This window comes from Morone saxatilis, unplaced genomic scaffold (assembly GCF_004916995.1).
Source record: "Morone saxatilis isolate NCDOM2014 unplaced genomic scaffold, NCSU_SB_2.0 Contig22, whole genome shotgun sequence".
NCBI lineage: Eukaryota > Metazoa > Chordata > Actinopteri > Moronidae > Morone > Morone saxatilis.
In genome coordinates, this window is record NW_023339785.1 from 13,695,688 (window position 1) to 13,712,819 (window position 17,132).

Consider the following 17,132-nt stretch of genomic DNA (forward strand, 5'->3'; position numbering starts at 1 on the left):
GATCCATGGCATGACATTGATAAAATAAGCTAGAATATACCATAGAGTGCTTTGGTATTCACTGACTTCCTAGCAGTCAGCACAGGCTTAACACCACTGCTCATACCACGGCTTAAACACAGTCAGTGCAGCACACACACACACACACTCACACAATAAGATCACATATTTTCACTGCTGAGCTATAAATGACCTATTTAGTCACTTAATTGATTTTGTACGCATAACAATGCACAGGCAGCTTAAAGCATTAGCTGCTCTATAATAGAGTCTTGAAGGCTGCAGAGTCTGCCCAATTCAAATAATGGAAAGCTATTAATGCACAGCAGCACTACATTGGATGGTACTTTCAAGCATGCAGGTTCTCCATCATCTATAAAAGAAGTAGTAGTGGTGGTTTTTAGATATCACTGAAGTAAAGTACTAGAAGTAATGAACTTTTAGTGGAACATCTTTAATCTGTGTTTTTGCTCTCTGCTATGCTTCAAGTTTGAGGAGAAAAATCTTATTCTCTCTTATTAAAAAAACCTTTAAACCTTTAGGACATTTTCACCCTATTACTGAAAACAACATGCAGGTATGCATCCAAACTATATTCCTGTTTCATCTTTTGTAAAACTCAGTCATACATGCACAGATATGATCTTTTATAGGGCAAGAAATGCTGTAAAATGATGGACAGAAAGCTTTCAGTTGATTTGTCTCTTAATATTTCATGAAACTGGGTGCGCGTGCATGTATGGAGGACACTCACCTGCATGTATGTGTGTATGCATGTTTTAGTATTCAGCAGCATAAAATGTATTTGTATATACTCTGCCACATATTCACTCCTTTTGACCCACCTACCTGACTACTAATAGCTTCTAAAAGGGAGTTTATACACATACATGGACACATACACACGCTTTGATCTGTGTGGACATGCAATGACATACATGCACACCAGGGAGATAGTGGGAGACAAAATTCAGAGACAATGATCGTTTTCTTATTCCTTTTTACAGAAATCATCCCGGTACACCTTAAGGTGATCCGCTTTTCGTTTTGTTTTTGTGTGTTTTCCTACTGCACGCTGCCACCACATCAAACAAATATCAGTTCTACAGTAGGTTTAATGTGAGAGATGGGACCATTGAGGCTGATGCAATGTGTGCTGAAACACTGCTGCTGATTGTAAATGTACAATGTGCCTTGCATGTTAGCAGCTGGCAGGTCAGGAGCCAAGGGGATGAAGATGAGTGGAACTGCTCAGTCCTCAATTTTAAGGTCAATTAGTTTTGTCGTTGGCGAAGTGAAGTCAACCAAGATTTGTTGTTGAGGCTCGGAGGGGGAAAACTGCGGTGATTAAATGCCTCTCATGGGCCTTTAGGAGCCCCCGAAAGAACAAGAGAGAGAGAAAAGAAAGAATAAAGCAAGGTACAAAGTATAAAGAGAGGTTTTATACAGGAGAGAATGATGGAGAGATGGTGTGATGGGTGAAATTAAAGGGATATAGGTAGCTAATAGAAAGTGAGAGAGAAAGATTCACTACACAGATCAGCTGAGCATGAAATGTTTAAAAGATCCAGAATTGACGTGATATGGTGAAGTCACCAGAAGAGAAGAGAAGAGAAGAGAAGAGAAGAGAAGAGAAGAGATAAGAAGAGGAGAGAAGAGAGGAGGAACATGGTTGCAATTTGGCTGCTTGATGTGCTTCAGGGTGACAGAGCCAGTGAATCTATTTGCAGAAATGCATTTCATTCAGCAAGATGCAGAGAAAAGCTGAGGAAGAGTCTCCACCCAATGGCCCAGACTGGTCAGAGCCAGAAGATCTTTTTCTTTTTACTTTTCTGCCACCAATCTTACACATTTTCTCCCTTAACAAATCTTTCATATTCTTTTCCTGTTGCGTCATTCTTTTTCACCGCCAACTTCAAGAACAGTAAATCCATTCCTTGTGGCACAGGGGGAGAGAGTGCTGGACATTTAAACAAGCCTTCTGGATATTCGGTGCAACAATACAAACATTTGTAGGTATTTCCCCATGGTGCTGAGCTTTAAAGGTCAACCTGTGACCTTAGTCATTAGTTAAATATTTGTGTCAGTAATTACGTTTTTAATACGATACGATATTATGTTTCAGGGGATGGAGTTAAGGTGTGTGTTTGTCTGAAAACTATTCTGATTTCTCTGTAATAAGCTGATCTGAAATCTCATTGAATTAACAGTCTAAGATCTAAAATAGACTTTTTTAAGTGAATACAGAGAGCATTTACAATGTTTGATTTTCTGATGGCTAGAAGGAAATATTTTAGTGTTTCTGAAGTGTATAGTTATTAACTGAATTTATCAAATGTTTTGGACATAAGTAAGTTGTAGCCCTGTATCCTAAAGCCTACAGTCCCTCTGCTCACCTCATCTGCTTTTTATCAGCATGTCTTTATTTGTAATTAGTTCCAATGTAATTAGGGAAGTAAAAAATGATAATGACTTCATCTGGACTCCAAGTTGTCTTATATTAAATACAGTAAGCCAGTAAACTTTGAGTCAGGATTTAGAAAACAGTGATTATTATGTATGAATTTAAACTGTATTTTAAACAACATCCTGGTCAGCTGCAGCTTTACTGCAGCACAAGCAAGAAAGAAATGTGGATATAAAGTAGTACTGAGCACTGGTTATGAAAAAAAAATCCATCAAGCATCTTTATTTTGAAAATAAAAAAAGGAGAGAAAAGATTTTATTATGTCTGTCTCCTGCATTTAAGTCATAAAATTTAAATCAGACATGATGCAGAACCCTTCATACTCCTTGTTACATTCATTACATCAATAAAAGTTTGAATGATCACATTAAAGGAGTTGTGAGACAGTAAAATGCATAAGAATAAACATTAAATTCACATAATTCTTTTGTGTTAAAGGCATGGATTATAAAAGAAGCATTGTGCATGAAAGTTTTTGTCTGTATAAAGCAGAAAGCCAAAGGAAAGGAAAGGGAAATAAAAAATTTAGATTTCAAAGAGACAGAACATCTGCAGCGATGCAGGAATTAGACAGGTTCACAGGAGGTGACTATTGCCCTACAGTGTCACAATCAGTCGGTTGGTGTTTAGAAGCGTCTCCAGCTGAGGTGACATCCCAGCACTGCTTTCTCTCCAACAGAGCAAGCGAACAGAGGTAAACACCCTCCTTACCTTATTCTGTTGCTTTTCTCTCTCTTTCGTGTCTTTTGTCCTGTCTCTCCCCCTGTACGACCACGCAGCCAGACGCACTGTTAAGTAACAGCAGGCATCTGGTCCGACAGCTCAGACAAAGCAGAAGGACCTCAAGGGCCTGATGGAGACAGCGAAGGAAAAGGAAAAGGGCAAGTGTAGTTGCAACAGTGTGTGTCAGACAGGACTGTCCCGGCTCATCCATATCAACCTTTTACACTGTTTCTGTCCTTAGCCGAATCTATTTGGGTGTTATCTTTGTTTTTTCTCTTTTTCCACCTGCCACATGATTCTTTTCTTTTAGAAAATGTTTGGCGATATCCCTCTTCTGTTGCAATTTAAGCAGTGTCCCAATGACTAAGTTTACATGCACAAAGAAATTCTGTTTTTTGCCCTTATTCTGAAAAAGACAATATTCCTACTAAACTGTTTGACAGGGGTCATTGCTCCAGACTGTGGGTATATCACATCAAAATATGAAAAGTGGAGCCAGTTTGCTTCTTTGTGTCAAAATGTGATTATTTCATAATGTTTAAAAGTAGATGTGTTTTTCCTTCTGAACAGAAATGTGGGATTTTCTTTAGTGCATCCATCTCCACCCCAGGAGAGTTTAAAGCTGGTGGTCATATAAGAGAGCTCAGTGGGTTTAATTTTTCCTTTCCTAACGAGTGGATTGTCAGTTGCTTTTCCTCTCCACTGGTCACCGTCTCATCTCATTGTTTGCACTCACACTGATGAGATGTCTGCCTTTGTACAGCCTGCAGTCTGATGTTGCAGCCAGTCTGATCAGTAACCTGTATTATTGAACAGGTTGTGTCTGGTGCAAATCCAGTTTAACCCCTTGACCCCTCTTTACCTCTTTTTTTTTTCACTATAAATGAATTTAAAGCGGCACCAATTGATATTTGGTCGTCCTAGAAATTACGTTTTTTTTACTAATTTTGTTTTGTTTATTTTTATTTTTATTTTTTTGCCCTTATTAGATTAGAACAGCTGAGGGCAGATAGGAAACAGAGGAGTGAAAGGGGATGACATAAAGCAAAGGGCCCTGCACTCTAATGAGGAAATGTTGATTATTTTATCTGGCAAGTCGCAAAAATGTTGAAGGTTGAAGAAAGATCATCGTCTGGTTTAATATAGAAAAAGTGACTTGAGAATGTGTTTATCAACATTTTTCCAAAACCTATTTCACATTCAGTTAAAGGAATTGACTGCAATTCAATTTTTGGTCATATGACTAAAATGTAAAATTCATGGATGTGTACTCCTGACCTCTCGCTGTCTTTTTTTCCTTACCCTTTAACCCATTCTAAACAGTTTAGCCTTCTCCCCACGTTTCCCTTCTTCCTTCTGCTCATGTCTAATCCCACCACTTCACTGTCAACACCCTCCGTCAAGCCCTTTTTAAAGCTCTCAGCCTCCCCTGTCCTCCCACAGCTCGTCCCATTCTGCCAGTCACGCTACACTCTGTGACCCCACTCAACCCTCCAGCATTTAGATCCTCAAACCCTCCCCATCTCCTCCACCCCTGCATTCACTGCTCCCTCCTCCCCCTCCTCTCTCTCCCAGACCCATTTACACCATAGAGACTTTACTTCCCATTCTCCATTCATCCATTTGCCCGCTATATGCAGTCTGCTTGACCATGTTGTGGCCTGTTGCAGCCACCAGCAAAGTCCCTTCAATGCTCGAATCACAGTTATCTGATTAAAGCCCTTTGCTGCTAATTAAACTGCCATTTCTCTGCGCCATGTTTTTTCCCAAAGAAACCCTCCATCTCCTTTTCTCTCACATACACACACATACAAATCTAGAGCAACAACTTACACACAGTATATTGTCACAATTTGTTGAAGTAGCTTACAACTCCATTCTGCTTTATGTATATTTATTCTCTGGGTCCATGTTGTTCTCTGCCTGACCAGCAGTGTCAATTTCATTAAATGGCTGCAGCTAGAGGGGTCAATCGGAGCCACGCAAAGCTTACTCATTATCCACCCCTGTTTGTCCTATAAGATGAAATATGAATGATTGTATGGGCCTCTTTTTCCCACCACAGATGATCTGCTTGTCATAGCTGCAAGTTATTTTATTATACGTTTTTATATGAGACTGGGTTATCAGATGTGTTAGGAACATTTTGTTAATAGCCGTTGCAATCATCATTAGTGGCCTCAGGGGCAAGTGTCCAACAGAAATATTTCATCCTTTTATTATTATGACTTTAATCAGAATATTGTGATATATCTGGTGACATTTTTTGTAACAAACTATCACATTGATGAAATTCATATTGGGCATGGATTGTTTAAATTCAAAGTTTGACAAAAAACCCAAATTTGCAGGTGCCCCAGTAGCTAACCTGGTAGAGCTTGTGCCCCATATTGAGCCCTAGATTAAGTCCTTACCACAGCAGCCTGAGTTTTTATCCAATCTTGGCCTTTTTCTGCACGTCATCTCCTTTCTCTTCTCCCCCTTTCCTGTCAATATTCAGCTGTACTACCAAATAAAGGCATAAAGCCCAAAAAACACGTCCAAAAATCATCCAAACAATCGATATCAATCAAGCTTGAATGTAATCAATCAGACGGATAAGATGTCTGATATACGATCTGAAACTCAGATGAGCTACTCTGAAGTCTGAATTCGGGGACCCCTAAAAAAGATTTAGAGGGGAATTTAAACCACATAAACTCAAACTAATGCTTTTCAAAGAGCTAAATTCAATGGTATTTAAATTTCAACAGTATCAGTTTTGGTTAAATTTCACAAAAATGTGTTCAGTTTTCTATAGATTTGAAATCAATTTGGCCTTACATTGCCTCGATACTATAAGCATTAAGATGATGACTTGATGCCACAGAAGTTATTGTGGATTCAGACCATGAAGACAACATCAAAATCTTACTTATGCCTTAATGTGCAGAAATGTTACCTGCAATTTGTAAACACAATAACTGAATATTCCTAGAGTATACTTTGAATCTGCATATTTATTGCAATATTCTGCTCCCATACTGATTATGTAGCTGGAAAACACAGAACCCTGCAGTGTGTCTTTTGGCCACTAGCGAGCAGCAGCAGGCACCCTGATCTGTCAGCAAGTAGCAGACTTGAGGAGATATTTATTGCTCCAGCTGAGACATTATAGAGGGACCCCGAGCCCAGTTTAAAGCCCTGTTAAGTGTTTGGACTCTGTGTATGTCCCCTAAGCTCGGTGGCTCAGTGGTTCAGAGGAGAGGATCGATTGCCCCCTGACTCAACTGCACGGCAGCTACACATTCAGTAATGCAGTAATGTAGTTCATAAATATTGACTATAGAGCTGAAATGGCAGGTATAAATCCTAAAGGACTGTCCTGTGGAGGATAATGGGAAAGATGGAGGGCAACGGCCAACTACAGTAAACAGATCAAACTGCTGACCTTCACCATGCTGCATCGCAGATTCAAAAGTCTGATTACAGCAGTTGTTAACAGAGAACAGAATGGAATGGAAAAGAACAAAATAGAACAGAATAGAAAAGAATGGAATAGATTGGAAAGGAATGGAATAGAAAAGAATAGAATGGAATGGAATAGAATAGAATAGAAATGTCAGTGCAGAGTGAGACTTGTGCCTTGTGAGTGCTTCTGCAAGAGTTTGTGAATGGCCTTTGACCTACTGATTACGGTCTAATTTCTGCCTCTTTCTACATAGCCAGCGTACTGTTTGGAATACACTATGTGCAATTAAACTTCTCAGACATTTTCTAATCTAATTTTTTAGAAGAAGTTTAAAGAAGAAGTTTATGGTTCTGCTTTCTGAAATCAGAAAAAACATATTTCACTTGGATATGATTGCATGGCTGCCTCCTGCTGTATGTTTGCATGTATGCACATTATATATGTGTACATGTACGTGGGTTTGGCTTGCAGAGAAGAATAAATGCTTATTGATCTCTGACTACAGCATGAATCTGTCTTTATTGTCGGCTCCTCCGCCTCTTGTGTCTCTTGTTTATGACCGACCTTTATCATCCCTGTCTCCCTTTACCATACCTCTCTCTTTCTTTCTCTCCCACCCTACTTGTAACCCTCCTCCATCACCCATCCAGTTTAATCTCCTCCGTCACGCTTCATGATCAGACCTGAAGACCATAACACCAACTCTCTCTCTCTTTCTGGCTGACTTTTTTTCCTCAATTTCTTACTCTTGAGGGATGGACCTGGTGCTGGAGGCATCTTCGAGGAAGTGGTACACTGTTAAATAGATGTAAATACACACATACATATTGTTATTAAGTGTCATTTGTATTGTAACTGACACTACAATGTAGAGTCTACAGCGTGTAGCCAGGCAGATGGCTTTATAAGGAGTTCGGAAGACCTGTTCTATTTGAACAGTGTCCTGAGATAACTTCTGTTATGATTTGATGCTATAAAAATAAAACGAAATTGAATTGAATTGAACCTGTGGGCACTGCTGAAATCCACTGACATCAAACATTGTGGCTGTGGGAAGTTACTCACCGTTAAACAACTGCCAAGACCAATTTGAATTATATTCACGACCATTCTGTAACTCTGCCTGGTAGAAAGTGCAAAATATGAGAAGTGTGCAGCTGGAGAATTCAAAGCCTCCTTTCTTATCTGCACAAACTTTAAAAAATAGTTGCAGCCCTGGTGGGATTGACAGCATGTTTTAAATTGGTCCTCATTTTGTTTAATTGTTTATAGGTAACTGCTCATTCATAAAAATGTAACAGGTGCCTTCAGTATGATGAAAGGTATTAAGAATAGGGATCATGTCCTCACTGCACTAGCAACTGGTCAGTGATCAAGATAGTGGCTTCAGTCTGACACACTACCATTGACAAGCAATAGCTGAAGTGTGCATGTTTAAAATCTTTTTAGAGGACAGAGGTAAGAATGGTAGGACTTAACAGACCAGTGTGAAGGGTTTAGTGGCATCTAGTGGTGTAATTGCAGATTACAACCACCTTGCCTCACCCTCTCATTCCAAGCATATAGGAGAAACTATGGTGAAAAAACGCAATAGAGCGACTGCAGGACATTAGAAACTGGACATTCAAAACAAAAAAATAAAAATACCCATGAAAGGATATGAAATACCAAAAAAAAGGAAACCAGAACAAATAAATTGGCAGTAAGTAAATACTCTTTACGGTTGTGATGACTGGATTAGATTATAAAACTCTTGTGTTGAGTTTTAATAATCATCGGTCTTGACTTGTAATCAGATGAAACGAGAAACTAATACCAGAAAGTAATGGAAATAAAATGTGTGTGATGTTTAGAAACCAGAAAATGTGATAAATAGTCTGACTTTGCAGCCCTCCACAACACCAACAACACTGCCCCTCAGCCCCTCTAACCCTCCCCACCGTCATGGGGCCACTCACTTAATGGAATTGATGCAGATGTCAAGTATATAATTTATGAGTCATACAAGGGGAGGATGGGGGCACAACTCCAATGCAATGGCTGTCACTATGTCTATAGGATTATGTCACTGTTTGACTCTTGACTTTTGAGTGTGTGTGTATGTGTGTATGTGTGACTGATGTCAGCTGGAAAATTATGATGCAGTAGTATCTTTGCTGGAAGCATCAGCAGTTGCTGGACACAGCAGCTTATGTACTGTATGTTTTTTTGTGATCTGGAAAAACAATTAATCAGGAACCTTAAAATATCCATGAAGACACGAATGGAAACTGTAACTACATCTATTCTGGAAATGCTGCTATTGTTGGAGATTATGTTCACGAATTTCTAATTGTCTCTCTTTATTAACAACTACTGCATTATTGACTTTACTAATACTGCTACAGTGGCTAGGCTGCAAACTTTAACTTGAAGTTAGAAAGTGTGAAATGTGATTATCAGTGGCATGTAATTAACAAATAGCCAGCATTATCTGATGCCTCTGGCTCCTTTTTGGAGCCAAGCTACATTTCGGGAAGCAGCTGCTATCTGATAAAGAGCTAAGAATGCTTCAAAACACATAAGATTATCTAGATTTGTGGCTATGTGCATGTGTCAAGCACGTGCTGTTTCCCTTAGCGGCCATACGGCCTCGCTGCCATCTTAAGCTAATAGAAGGTGTCTAATGAAGCCATAGTCAGCTGACTAACACTGGGCCCTGGCCTCGGACAGTTCACATAGTGTGAGACAATGTGATGCCTCAAAAAGAGATTAATATAGAAACTGGAAATGTTTATAATCTTGAAAGAAAGACTGCAGGATAGAATGATCAGTTAATGTTCATGTGCAGTGTTGGGTAATGTTACTTTTAAAAGTAACTTGTTACATTACAAGATTACTGCCATTAAAAAAATAACTTGTGACATTACAACATAATACAGATAAAGGTAACTTGTTAGATGTTTACATTGAAAACTGAAAACTTCTTTGCACTTCCTTACACATGTTGGTTGTATTGTCCAGAGGGCTAGTAGCCTTTGAATGTACTGACTATAGGCTACCGTCATTGCATAGTTAGGCACCCTTAATCTGTAACTCTGCAGGCTAATAACAGGAATGACACACATAGGACGTAGAAGTAGAAAAGAAACAGTGAGAATGCTTCAAGGATTTACTTTTTTTGTTTTTTGTTGCAACAAAAGGAACAGGGAAATATGGTAAAATTTGAACAGTAATGGATTGCTTATTTAAAATTATAACTAATTAACTGATTACTTGAATTGTTCATGTGATACATCAGGTCTCCAGTCCAGTTAGCAAGACATCAGCTCCCATTTCTTTCCCTTCCAGAAAGTTTCAGCATTTATTGTCTATACAGACAAAGCTCAACAAGTCACGCAGCATTACCGGCCAGTGAGAAGAATAAGAAAAAGTATGTTTCATTCCATCCACTGAAAAAACAAAGATGAAATAAAATCAATACAGCTGGATTAATACAGTACACCTTTTCCTTGGCTAACATTGGTAGCAGTGACAGGCGAGTGCATTATGACAGTGACAATTTATAACAACTCCTTGAAATAATTACTGGACACAGATTCAAGTAACGTCTCTGAGAACAGACTGCGATAATCATTGTAAGCATTCAATATGATGGAAGATAAAGCAAGTGAAGAGCCAGACTGTTTGGCTAATTTGCCTCCAGGTCAGTGTATACAAAATACTGTACAATATTATTGCTGCTGGTTTCCTTGGTGATGGATGCTGACGAGCACTGCTTTGATGAGACCAGCGTACTGCACCTTTACAAGAAGCATAGTGAGTAACATCAGCCTAATGGTCATTGGTATTAAGTTTTGTTTATAGTTTTATATTATAACCCTCATTTAAAACATGGCTGCTTTTTAACATCACAACAGAAGCTTGTCATAGATTTGATCAGTCTATTGTTTCAGGTCCACACAGTGAGGTGTGTGAGGGTAAAAACAGGCTGGCCATCCTCTCACACACCCATCCATTTTTATTTGAGCAGGCCAACAGTTCGTTCTTTTGTGTCCCCTCTTGCTCTCGTTTTCAAGGCAAATATTAGATTCCCATACAGTATGTGTGCTATTGGTAAAAGGACACAGGGAGGTGATCATCTTCTATGGATCTACACAGAAGGTATTCACCTGCTCCTCTTCAGGGGATGTGTTGAAAATCAGTCTGCTTGTGGGTTTCTGTGGGTTTGCTCATCTTTGGGCTCTATCTCTCTTTGAGTAAACAAAAATTGGAATTAGATTTAAAAACAGTGCCTTGTTGTATGCATGTTAGTCCCTATAATGTCATGTTAGACACTCCCATTATAATTTGATTTAGACACAAAGAGCACAACCAACTCTGTTCTAAACAGAATAAATAAATAAAAATCCTGAGTTGCTCTTGGCCAGGTAAACAGTGAAAGAGGTCAACAGACTTTCAATCTGACCATTTCAGGACAGGTAAAGGTTTTCTTTTTTAAATAAAGCTACTTTTCAATTCTTCGAGACCTGCAGATCTATATTGGTCACCAAGAGAAAGTATCATGGCTGATAAGATAATTCTGGTTTATTTAACTTGTGTCTTGTTTTCATAGTTTTGACCATTGTTTCATTTGATTATGATATCATTAAACATACCAAAGTACTTGCTATGTGCACGTACAGCTACAATAAGTAAGGTAGGTCAATGTAGAACCAGGAAGTGACAGTGTGTAAGCTGTCAATTGATCAGCTAGTTGGTGCTACAACAGGTTATAAATTTACCGTTTTCCTGTTTTTAACCTGTGGGTTCCTGGTAAACAATTAGCCGAGGCACATACCACGTCTTGCCCCCAGTTCAGTTACAGCCAGGGACCTTTGTTGCAAAAAAAACCTTTGGGGTTTGGAGCCAGAAATATGGCCACATGCACAAATTTCCTCAATTAACAGTACGATCCCCATCATTCCTGTTTACTGCATGATGGCCAAAACTATAAAATTAAACCAAGTTATTATGAACCAGAGGTATCAATTAAGGTAATGACTAATGCGTGGAGCAGAGTATGGCAGGACACATTAAGGATGAAGAGGGCAAAGGGTGTAAATAAGGAAGAGAGCAGGTGATGGAGGAGGGATAAAGTGCATGATTATCGTTTCCCAGTGAGCGTGTGGTGCGAGGCGGATATGTGAGTTCTTGTGTTAAAATGATGTCAGAGATCTGTTTCTGTTGTGGTGGGGACCGTCTGGGTTATGTTGAGATCAAAGTTCAGGTTTCAGATTTCAGTTATGGTCCACGTCATCAATAATGGGTGTGTTGTAACTCTGGAACAGAGGCTGCATGAAGAGGCCCAGCGTCCCGACCACACACACCAATACAAAGATCCACAGGAAGAGACGGTCGATCACCATGGCCACGTACTTCCAGTCTTCAATAATCTGCAGAGAGAGGTTCGATATTAAATGTTGCCACTGTTGTGTTCCTGTCTTGAACTAAAGTGATTTAAAGTGAATTAAATTAAATTAAATTGTAAATGCATTTGCATTGTGCTTCTTAATCATGTGTAATTATTTATTGACAGAACAGTGATATTGCTGTGACATAATAATAAGTGGTATACATTTACAAATCACTGAATTAAAGCTGTTGATGGATTTGCTCTGATGGAATGCCTGGTATTTGGTCGTAAACCAAAGTATTGGATTAATTAAAATTCTGTCTGCACCAAATCTTATGGCAATGCATCCAATAGGTATGTCAGAATGGAAAAATTAATTGTATGACAAAAAAAGCAAGAGAAGAGCATGTCAAATACACGTACCCCTTCATCATCATCCTCACTCTTCATCTTCTCAGCTATGTAGCGCACTCCATCTACTGCGTCTTCTACGTCAATGTTGCACTTGAGCGTCATCCTCTTCCTGAAATCTGTGTTGTCTGACAAGTCGCTGATCTTCCAGCCGTAGCGTTTGGCCAAGTCCTCGTTCACAAAGAATGATGAGGAGGAATCTGCCATTCCCGCAGGACTTCCAGTCCCTCCGTCTGCTCCTCGCAGCTTCTGGTCAGAGTACGATCGCTGCTGGTGTTTTTTCCGGAACTTTTCACGGATGTTGGAGCTACCAGGTCTCCGCATAAAGAGGTAAGAGGGGAGTCGATACAGGAAGACACGCTTGACCCAAGGGGGCATGGTGTGCGTACTGGGAGACCGGTGGTGCACGTTAAGCACGCAAACACTGGTGACGATGGAGAAGGTGACCAGCACCATTGTAAACATCAGGTACTTCCCAATCAGAGGCACTGCTAAAGACGTGGGTGGCACAATCTTTGAGATAAGAAGTAAAAACACAGTCAGGGCCAAGAGGACAGAGATACAGAGAGTCATCTTCTCACCACAGTCTGAAGGGAGGTAGAACACTAGAATAGCCAGCGACGTGATCAGGATGCAGGGAATGATCAGGTTGATGGTGTAGAACAGAGGTTTTCTCTTGATAATAAAGTCATAGGTGATATCCAGGTACCTGATGTCATTAGGGTCTTCATTCTTGCGTCCAGGCAGTGAAATAATATCCCACTCACCGCTGGGTTTAAAGTCATCACGTGAGGCAAAGTCACTGAGGAGGATGAGATCAATCTCAGTGTGGTCGTAGGTCCAGGAGCGAAACTTCAGAGTGCAGTTCTGCTGGTCAAAAGGGAAATCACGGACTTCAATTTTGCAGGCCGACTTGTAGATAGCTGGTGGGAGCCAGGCCACCTCGCCGTTGTTGGATACCACAGCATTGGAGTAGAAGGAGACTTCATAGGTCCCATCAGCACTGAAAGAAGGAAGAGGTAGGAGTAAGCAAAAGACAGCAGAAAGATAAAGATAGGGCACTCAAAGACAAACTGATTACTGGAAGGATGATGGCAAATCATAAAATAAAATTTTACACCTCCTTGCAAAGATATTCAAGACCTCTTTTTGCCAATAACAAAAAACCAGGGTTAACGTGGGGTTCCATGGCACATTAGAAATGTCTCCGAATTGATAGCAGTTCCACCAAAGAGTGATTTCCCTTCTGGTCAGCCCCCTAAATGCATCAGTATTAACAATCTAATCTGGGCTTAATGATGCACTCAACTCATGATTCGATACAATTCACAACACTGGGGTCACGATACAATTTTCTCATAATCTCAAATTATGACTGAAAAAGATTCCTTTATTTCTCAGACAAATTGACCTGCGAAGTCGCAGCCTCATCCAATAGTAAATATGCGTGTGTGGTTGACCCCTAACACGGACCACAAACCCACAAAACTGATTTCCGTGTGTGGCACATCCTACACTGCCCACATTTTGCCTCAGCAGGCAATGTTCACTCGCCTGCATTTGTGTATGTGTGACCGTAGCCTGATACAGTTACTAATGCGAGTAAGGAGGAAGTTGAACAGGCAAAGTCAAAAGCAGACAACATCCTCAGCTTTTTCATTTATATTTATATCACGGTTTTTATGCAGAATCAGTTCTTTTTATACATGAAATACATTTTGCTGATGATACTTACAAGTTTAAGTTGTTTTTGAACATAGTACTTTCATTTGTAATGAATTCATTTTGGAGTATTTTTAGATTACCGTTATGGTTACCTTCAACCTTACTTAATGAGAACCACTGTACTTCATGTCATTGGTTGAAGGTATGTAATCATTTGTGGTGGAATCTATTGCACCTGAGCATTAACAGAATCAGAATATCACAGAGAGGTGAAAAGTCAATCAATTTACTGAGCTAAATGATGGCATGTTGAGAAAGTGTGATTTCATGACTGTTACTGTATCTGCAGAGGCGACACATGCAACAGTTATGTGTGTTGAAAGGTAAAGGATGTGTTTATCATCTCAAGGGAGGAGCTCAGCCTGGGACACATCCCAGCAACATGGCAACAACTTACCTTAAATCTGCTGAGACTGACTTTTTTCTTCATCTCACCAAGGCTGCTGGTGATGCATTATAGATAAGTGGCCTATCAATTATAAAGTAGGTCAGGAATCCAGCCATCACACTCTGTCTCTAATGCTTTGGGGCTGCTGTGAATATGCAGACTAATTAAAAATGCAGAGGCCCCACCTGCTTACTGGGACCTCTGGTCCCCCAGACTTGGCCAAAGATCTCAACCTGAAGTCATAAGGTAGTGTTGTTAATCTCCTATCATTCTGCCTCTTAAGCCATTATGCTCTTTATGTGGTCTTTAGCTGACCAGCATCTGTGCTCGTAAAAGTTTAATGCCTTACAGTTTTGAATAAATGGTAATGAGTAACACTGCTGACCAAAACACAAAAGCTACATGTCCACACAACTGTGAGCCAGTCAAACGTTCATTCTTGTTCATCAGTAGATGGTGTTTGCTCAGTTTCCCTGGAATTGTAGATGTTCAGCTTCACATTTTTTCAGAGCTCTGTCTTAAAACCTGAGGTTCAAAGCTCACTGAAACTTCATCAGCTACTGAAGGGATCTCGTGAAGGTAAAAGGTGGAAAGACATTTTAAGAAAGTTAATGTCCATGGTTATCATATTGAATACTGTACGTATCACTACACAGAACAAAATAAATGCAAAACTAGAACACAAACATCAATGTTTGTGACAGTGTTGTGATTTGAGACAGAGCAAGGACTCATACATTAAAAAAAAAAAAAGTAGCACATGGAAAAAAGACCCAGGTGTTGTTCTGTGCGTGACAGATGAGATGAGGCCTTCATGACGTCAGCTAACACTCCAGTGGATATAGGCAGTGACACAAATTTCTCTTTGGATGAACAAATTATATCATCAACATTCTCATGTATTGATTTTTATCCCTTGCAGCTGTTTTGTATAGCCGCAAGATGATTTTTAGATGTGCCCACAAAAACACAATATTATCACAGCATTCCTTCTCAATATGCAAAAACACACAATAATGTAGCTATAGGGATGTTGGCCAGTGTAACCATGCTGGCATGTTTGAATGTGCAGGCTATAATTTGATTGTTTTTCTCCAATGCAGCCAAAATGCCAAATGCAGCTGAACTATGTGGGAATATACTCTCAGATGTTTAAATGTTTCTTTATCAGGCATGTGCAAACACATGCATGTGTGTTCAGTCAGTTGCAAGGAGGGAGAAAACCTAAAAGACACAGAAGTAGTCATCAACATAACAAATGCTCACTGAAATGAAATAGAAATGTCAAATTATGCCTTCTGAATAATGATTATTGAAAGTATCATCAAATTCTGAAATATTTTATTTAAAAATAAAATATTTATTATACAGACTAGTTTGATAGATTTCCAATCTTCAGTAAAAGTGAGATGTGATCACTTGATGTGGGTATCAGTAAAATCTGTAATCTCTCATCACATAAAAGATCCCTCATCATCATGAGACTGACCCTAGACAGTGTTAACAAAACATGTTGGTTGTGTTCATTATCCTAAAAGAGGTGAAAAGTTGGATAAAAAAGAAGAGATAAGAGGATAGAAGGAATAAGAGGATATGAGAAAACATTTTTGAAAAATAGGGCTTTTGAATAAAGTTTGTTCCTGTTTTAATCGCTTAGTTTTACACACACACACACACTGTCTTTCACAAACCAGACGTACTTGTTGTAGAGGACGATGTCTGGCAGCCAGATGTGTTGTGACGGGAGCCGGATTTTTTTGATTCCCTCGTACTCTTCAGGGTCCCACATTAATCTGTAGTCATTCCATACCTGATGGAGAAGTGCACACACACACACACCTTAAACGGAAATAACATTCAATTCAAATACCACAAAAAAAAAAAAGAAAAACACATGCAACCAAGAAACCATGCATAAACATATCAGTCCCATGCATAAACCAAATACAGCACACTTAGTCTAAGTCGACCCTATCCGGCAAAAATGCATTCTTAAACCCAATTGTAGACTGACATATTTGAGCTGACTTAACCAGTGAACCGGCTGAATGTCTCTGCACACAACTACTGCACCACCAAAAACCCGGATATGTGACGATGTGTCTGTATGTGTGTTTTTGTGACTAATCGATAACATGAGTCACTTGTTTGTGCCACTAAGCAACGGCCAAAGTCTGGACCATAGCATCCCGGAGACCCGCATGCACAACAAACGATAGAACAAGCAGGCGAGTGAGAACACAAACCTGGCGAGCCCAACAGTTGTTCCATGATCTGCTCCCGTCCCTCCCCGTTCTGAAACAAAAACAGGGCAGAAGGTTTGTGGATGGCTACAATTATGGCAGCCAGTAATTTAGGCACGGCTGATCGCAATTACTCCTAGTCGAAATATATGTCTCTACCATCCTTGCTCTTGATCTTAAATTAGTAGAATGCGCTCTATGATACAAAGCATATGGTGGATTTTGGATTTTGTGTGTGTGTGTGTGTGTGTGTGGTGCTGTTGTGTCTTTCCCTCTTGTGTGTGTAAATACACTCCCGGCACAACGTTGATCAAGCTGTGCCAAGAGCAACCTGGATGTAAATGGTGACC

At 39.7% G+C, this 17,132-nt stretch overlaps 1 protein-coding gene across 1 annotated transcript in view; it reads right to left on the reverse strand.

The window, feature by feature from the left end:
* Positions 1-11,618: 11,618 nt before the first annotated feature.
* The window catches only part of LOC118333981 (neuronal acetylcholine receptor subunit beta-2-like), a 6,671-nt gene continuing 1,157 nt past the window's right edge, over positions 11,619-17,132 (reverse strand). Inside the window, exons 2-4 of the mRNA XM_035669803.1 lie at positions 16,240-16,378; positions 12,439-13,429; positions 11,619-12,055 (exon numbers count right to left, since the gene is read on the reverse strand). Coding sequence (XP_035525696.1) covers positions 11,900-12,055; positions 12,439-13,429; positions 16,240-16,378 — 1,286 coding nt within the window. The 3' untranslated portion in view covers positions 11,619-11,899. The remainder of the gene's footprint in view (positions 12,056-12,438; positions 13,430-16,239; positions 16,379-17,132) is intronic.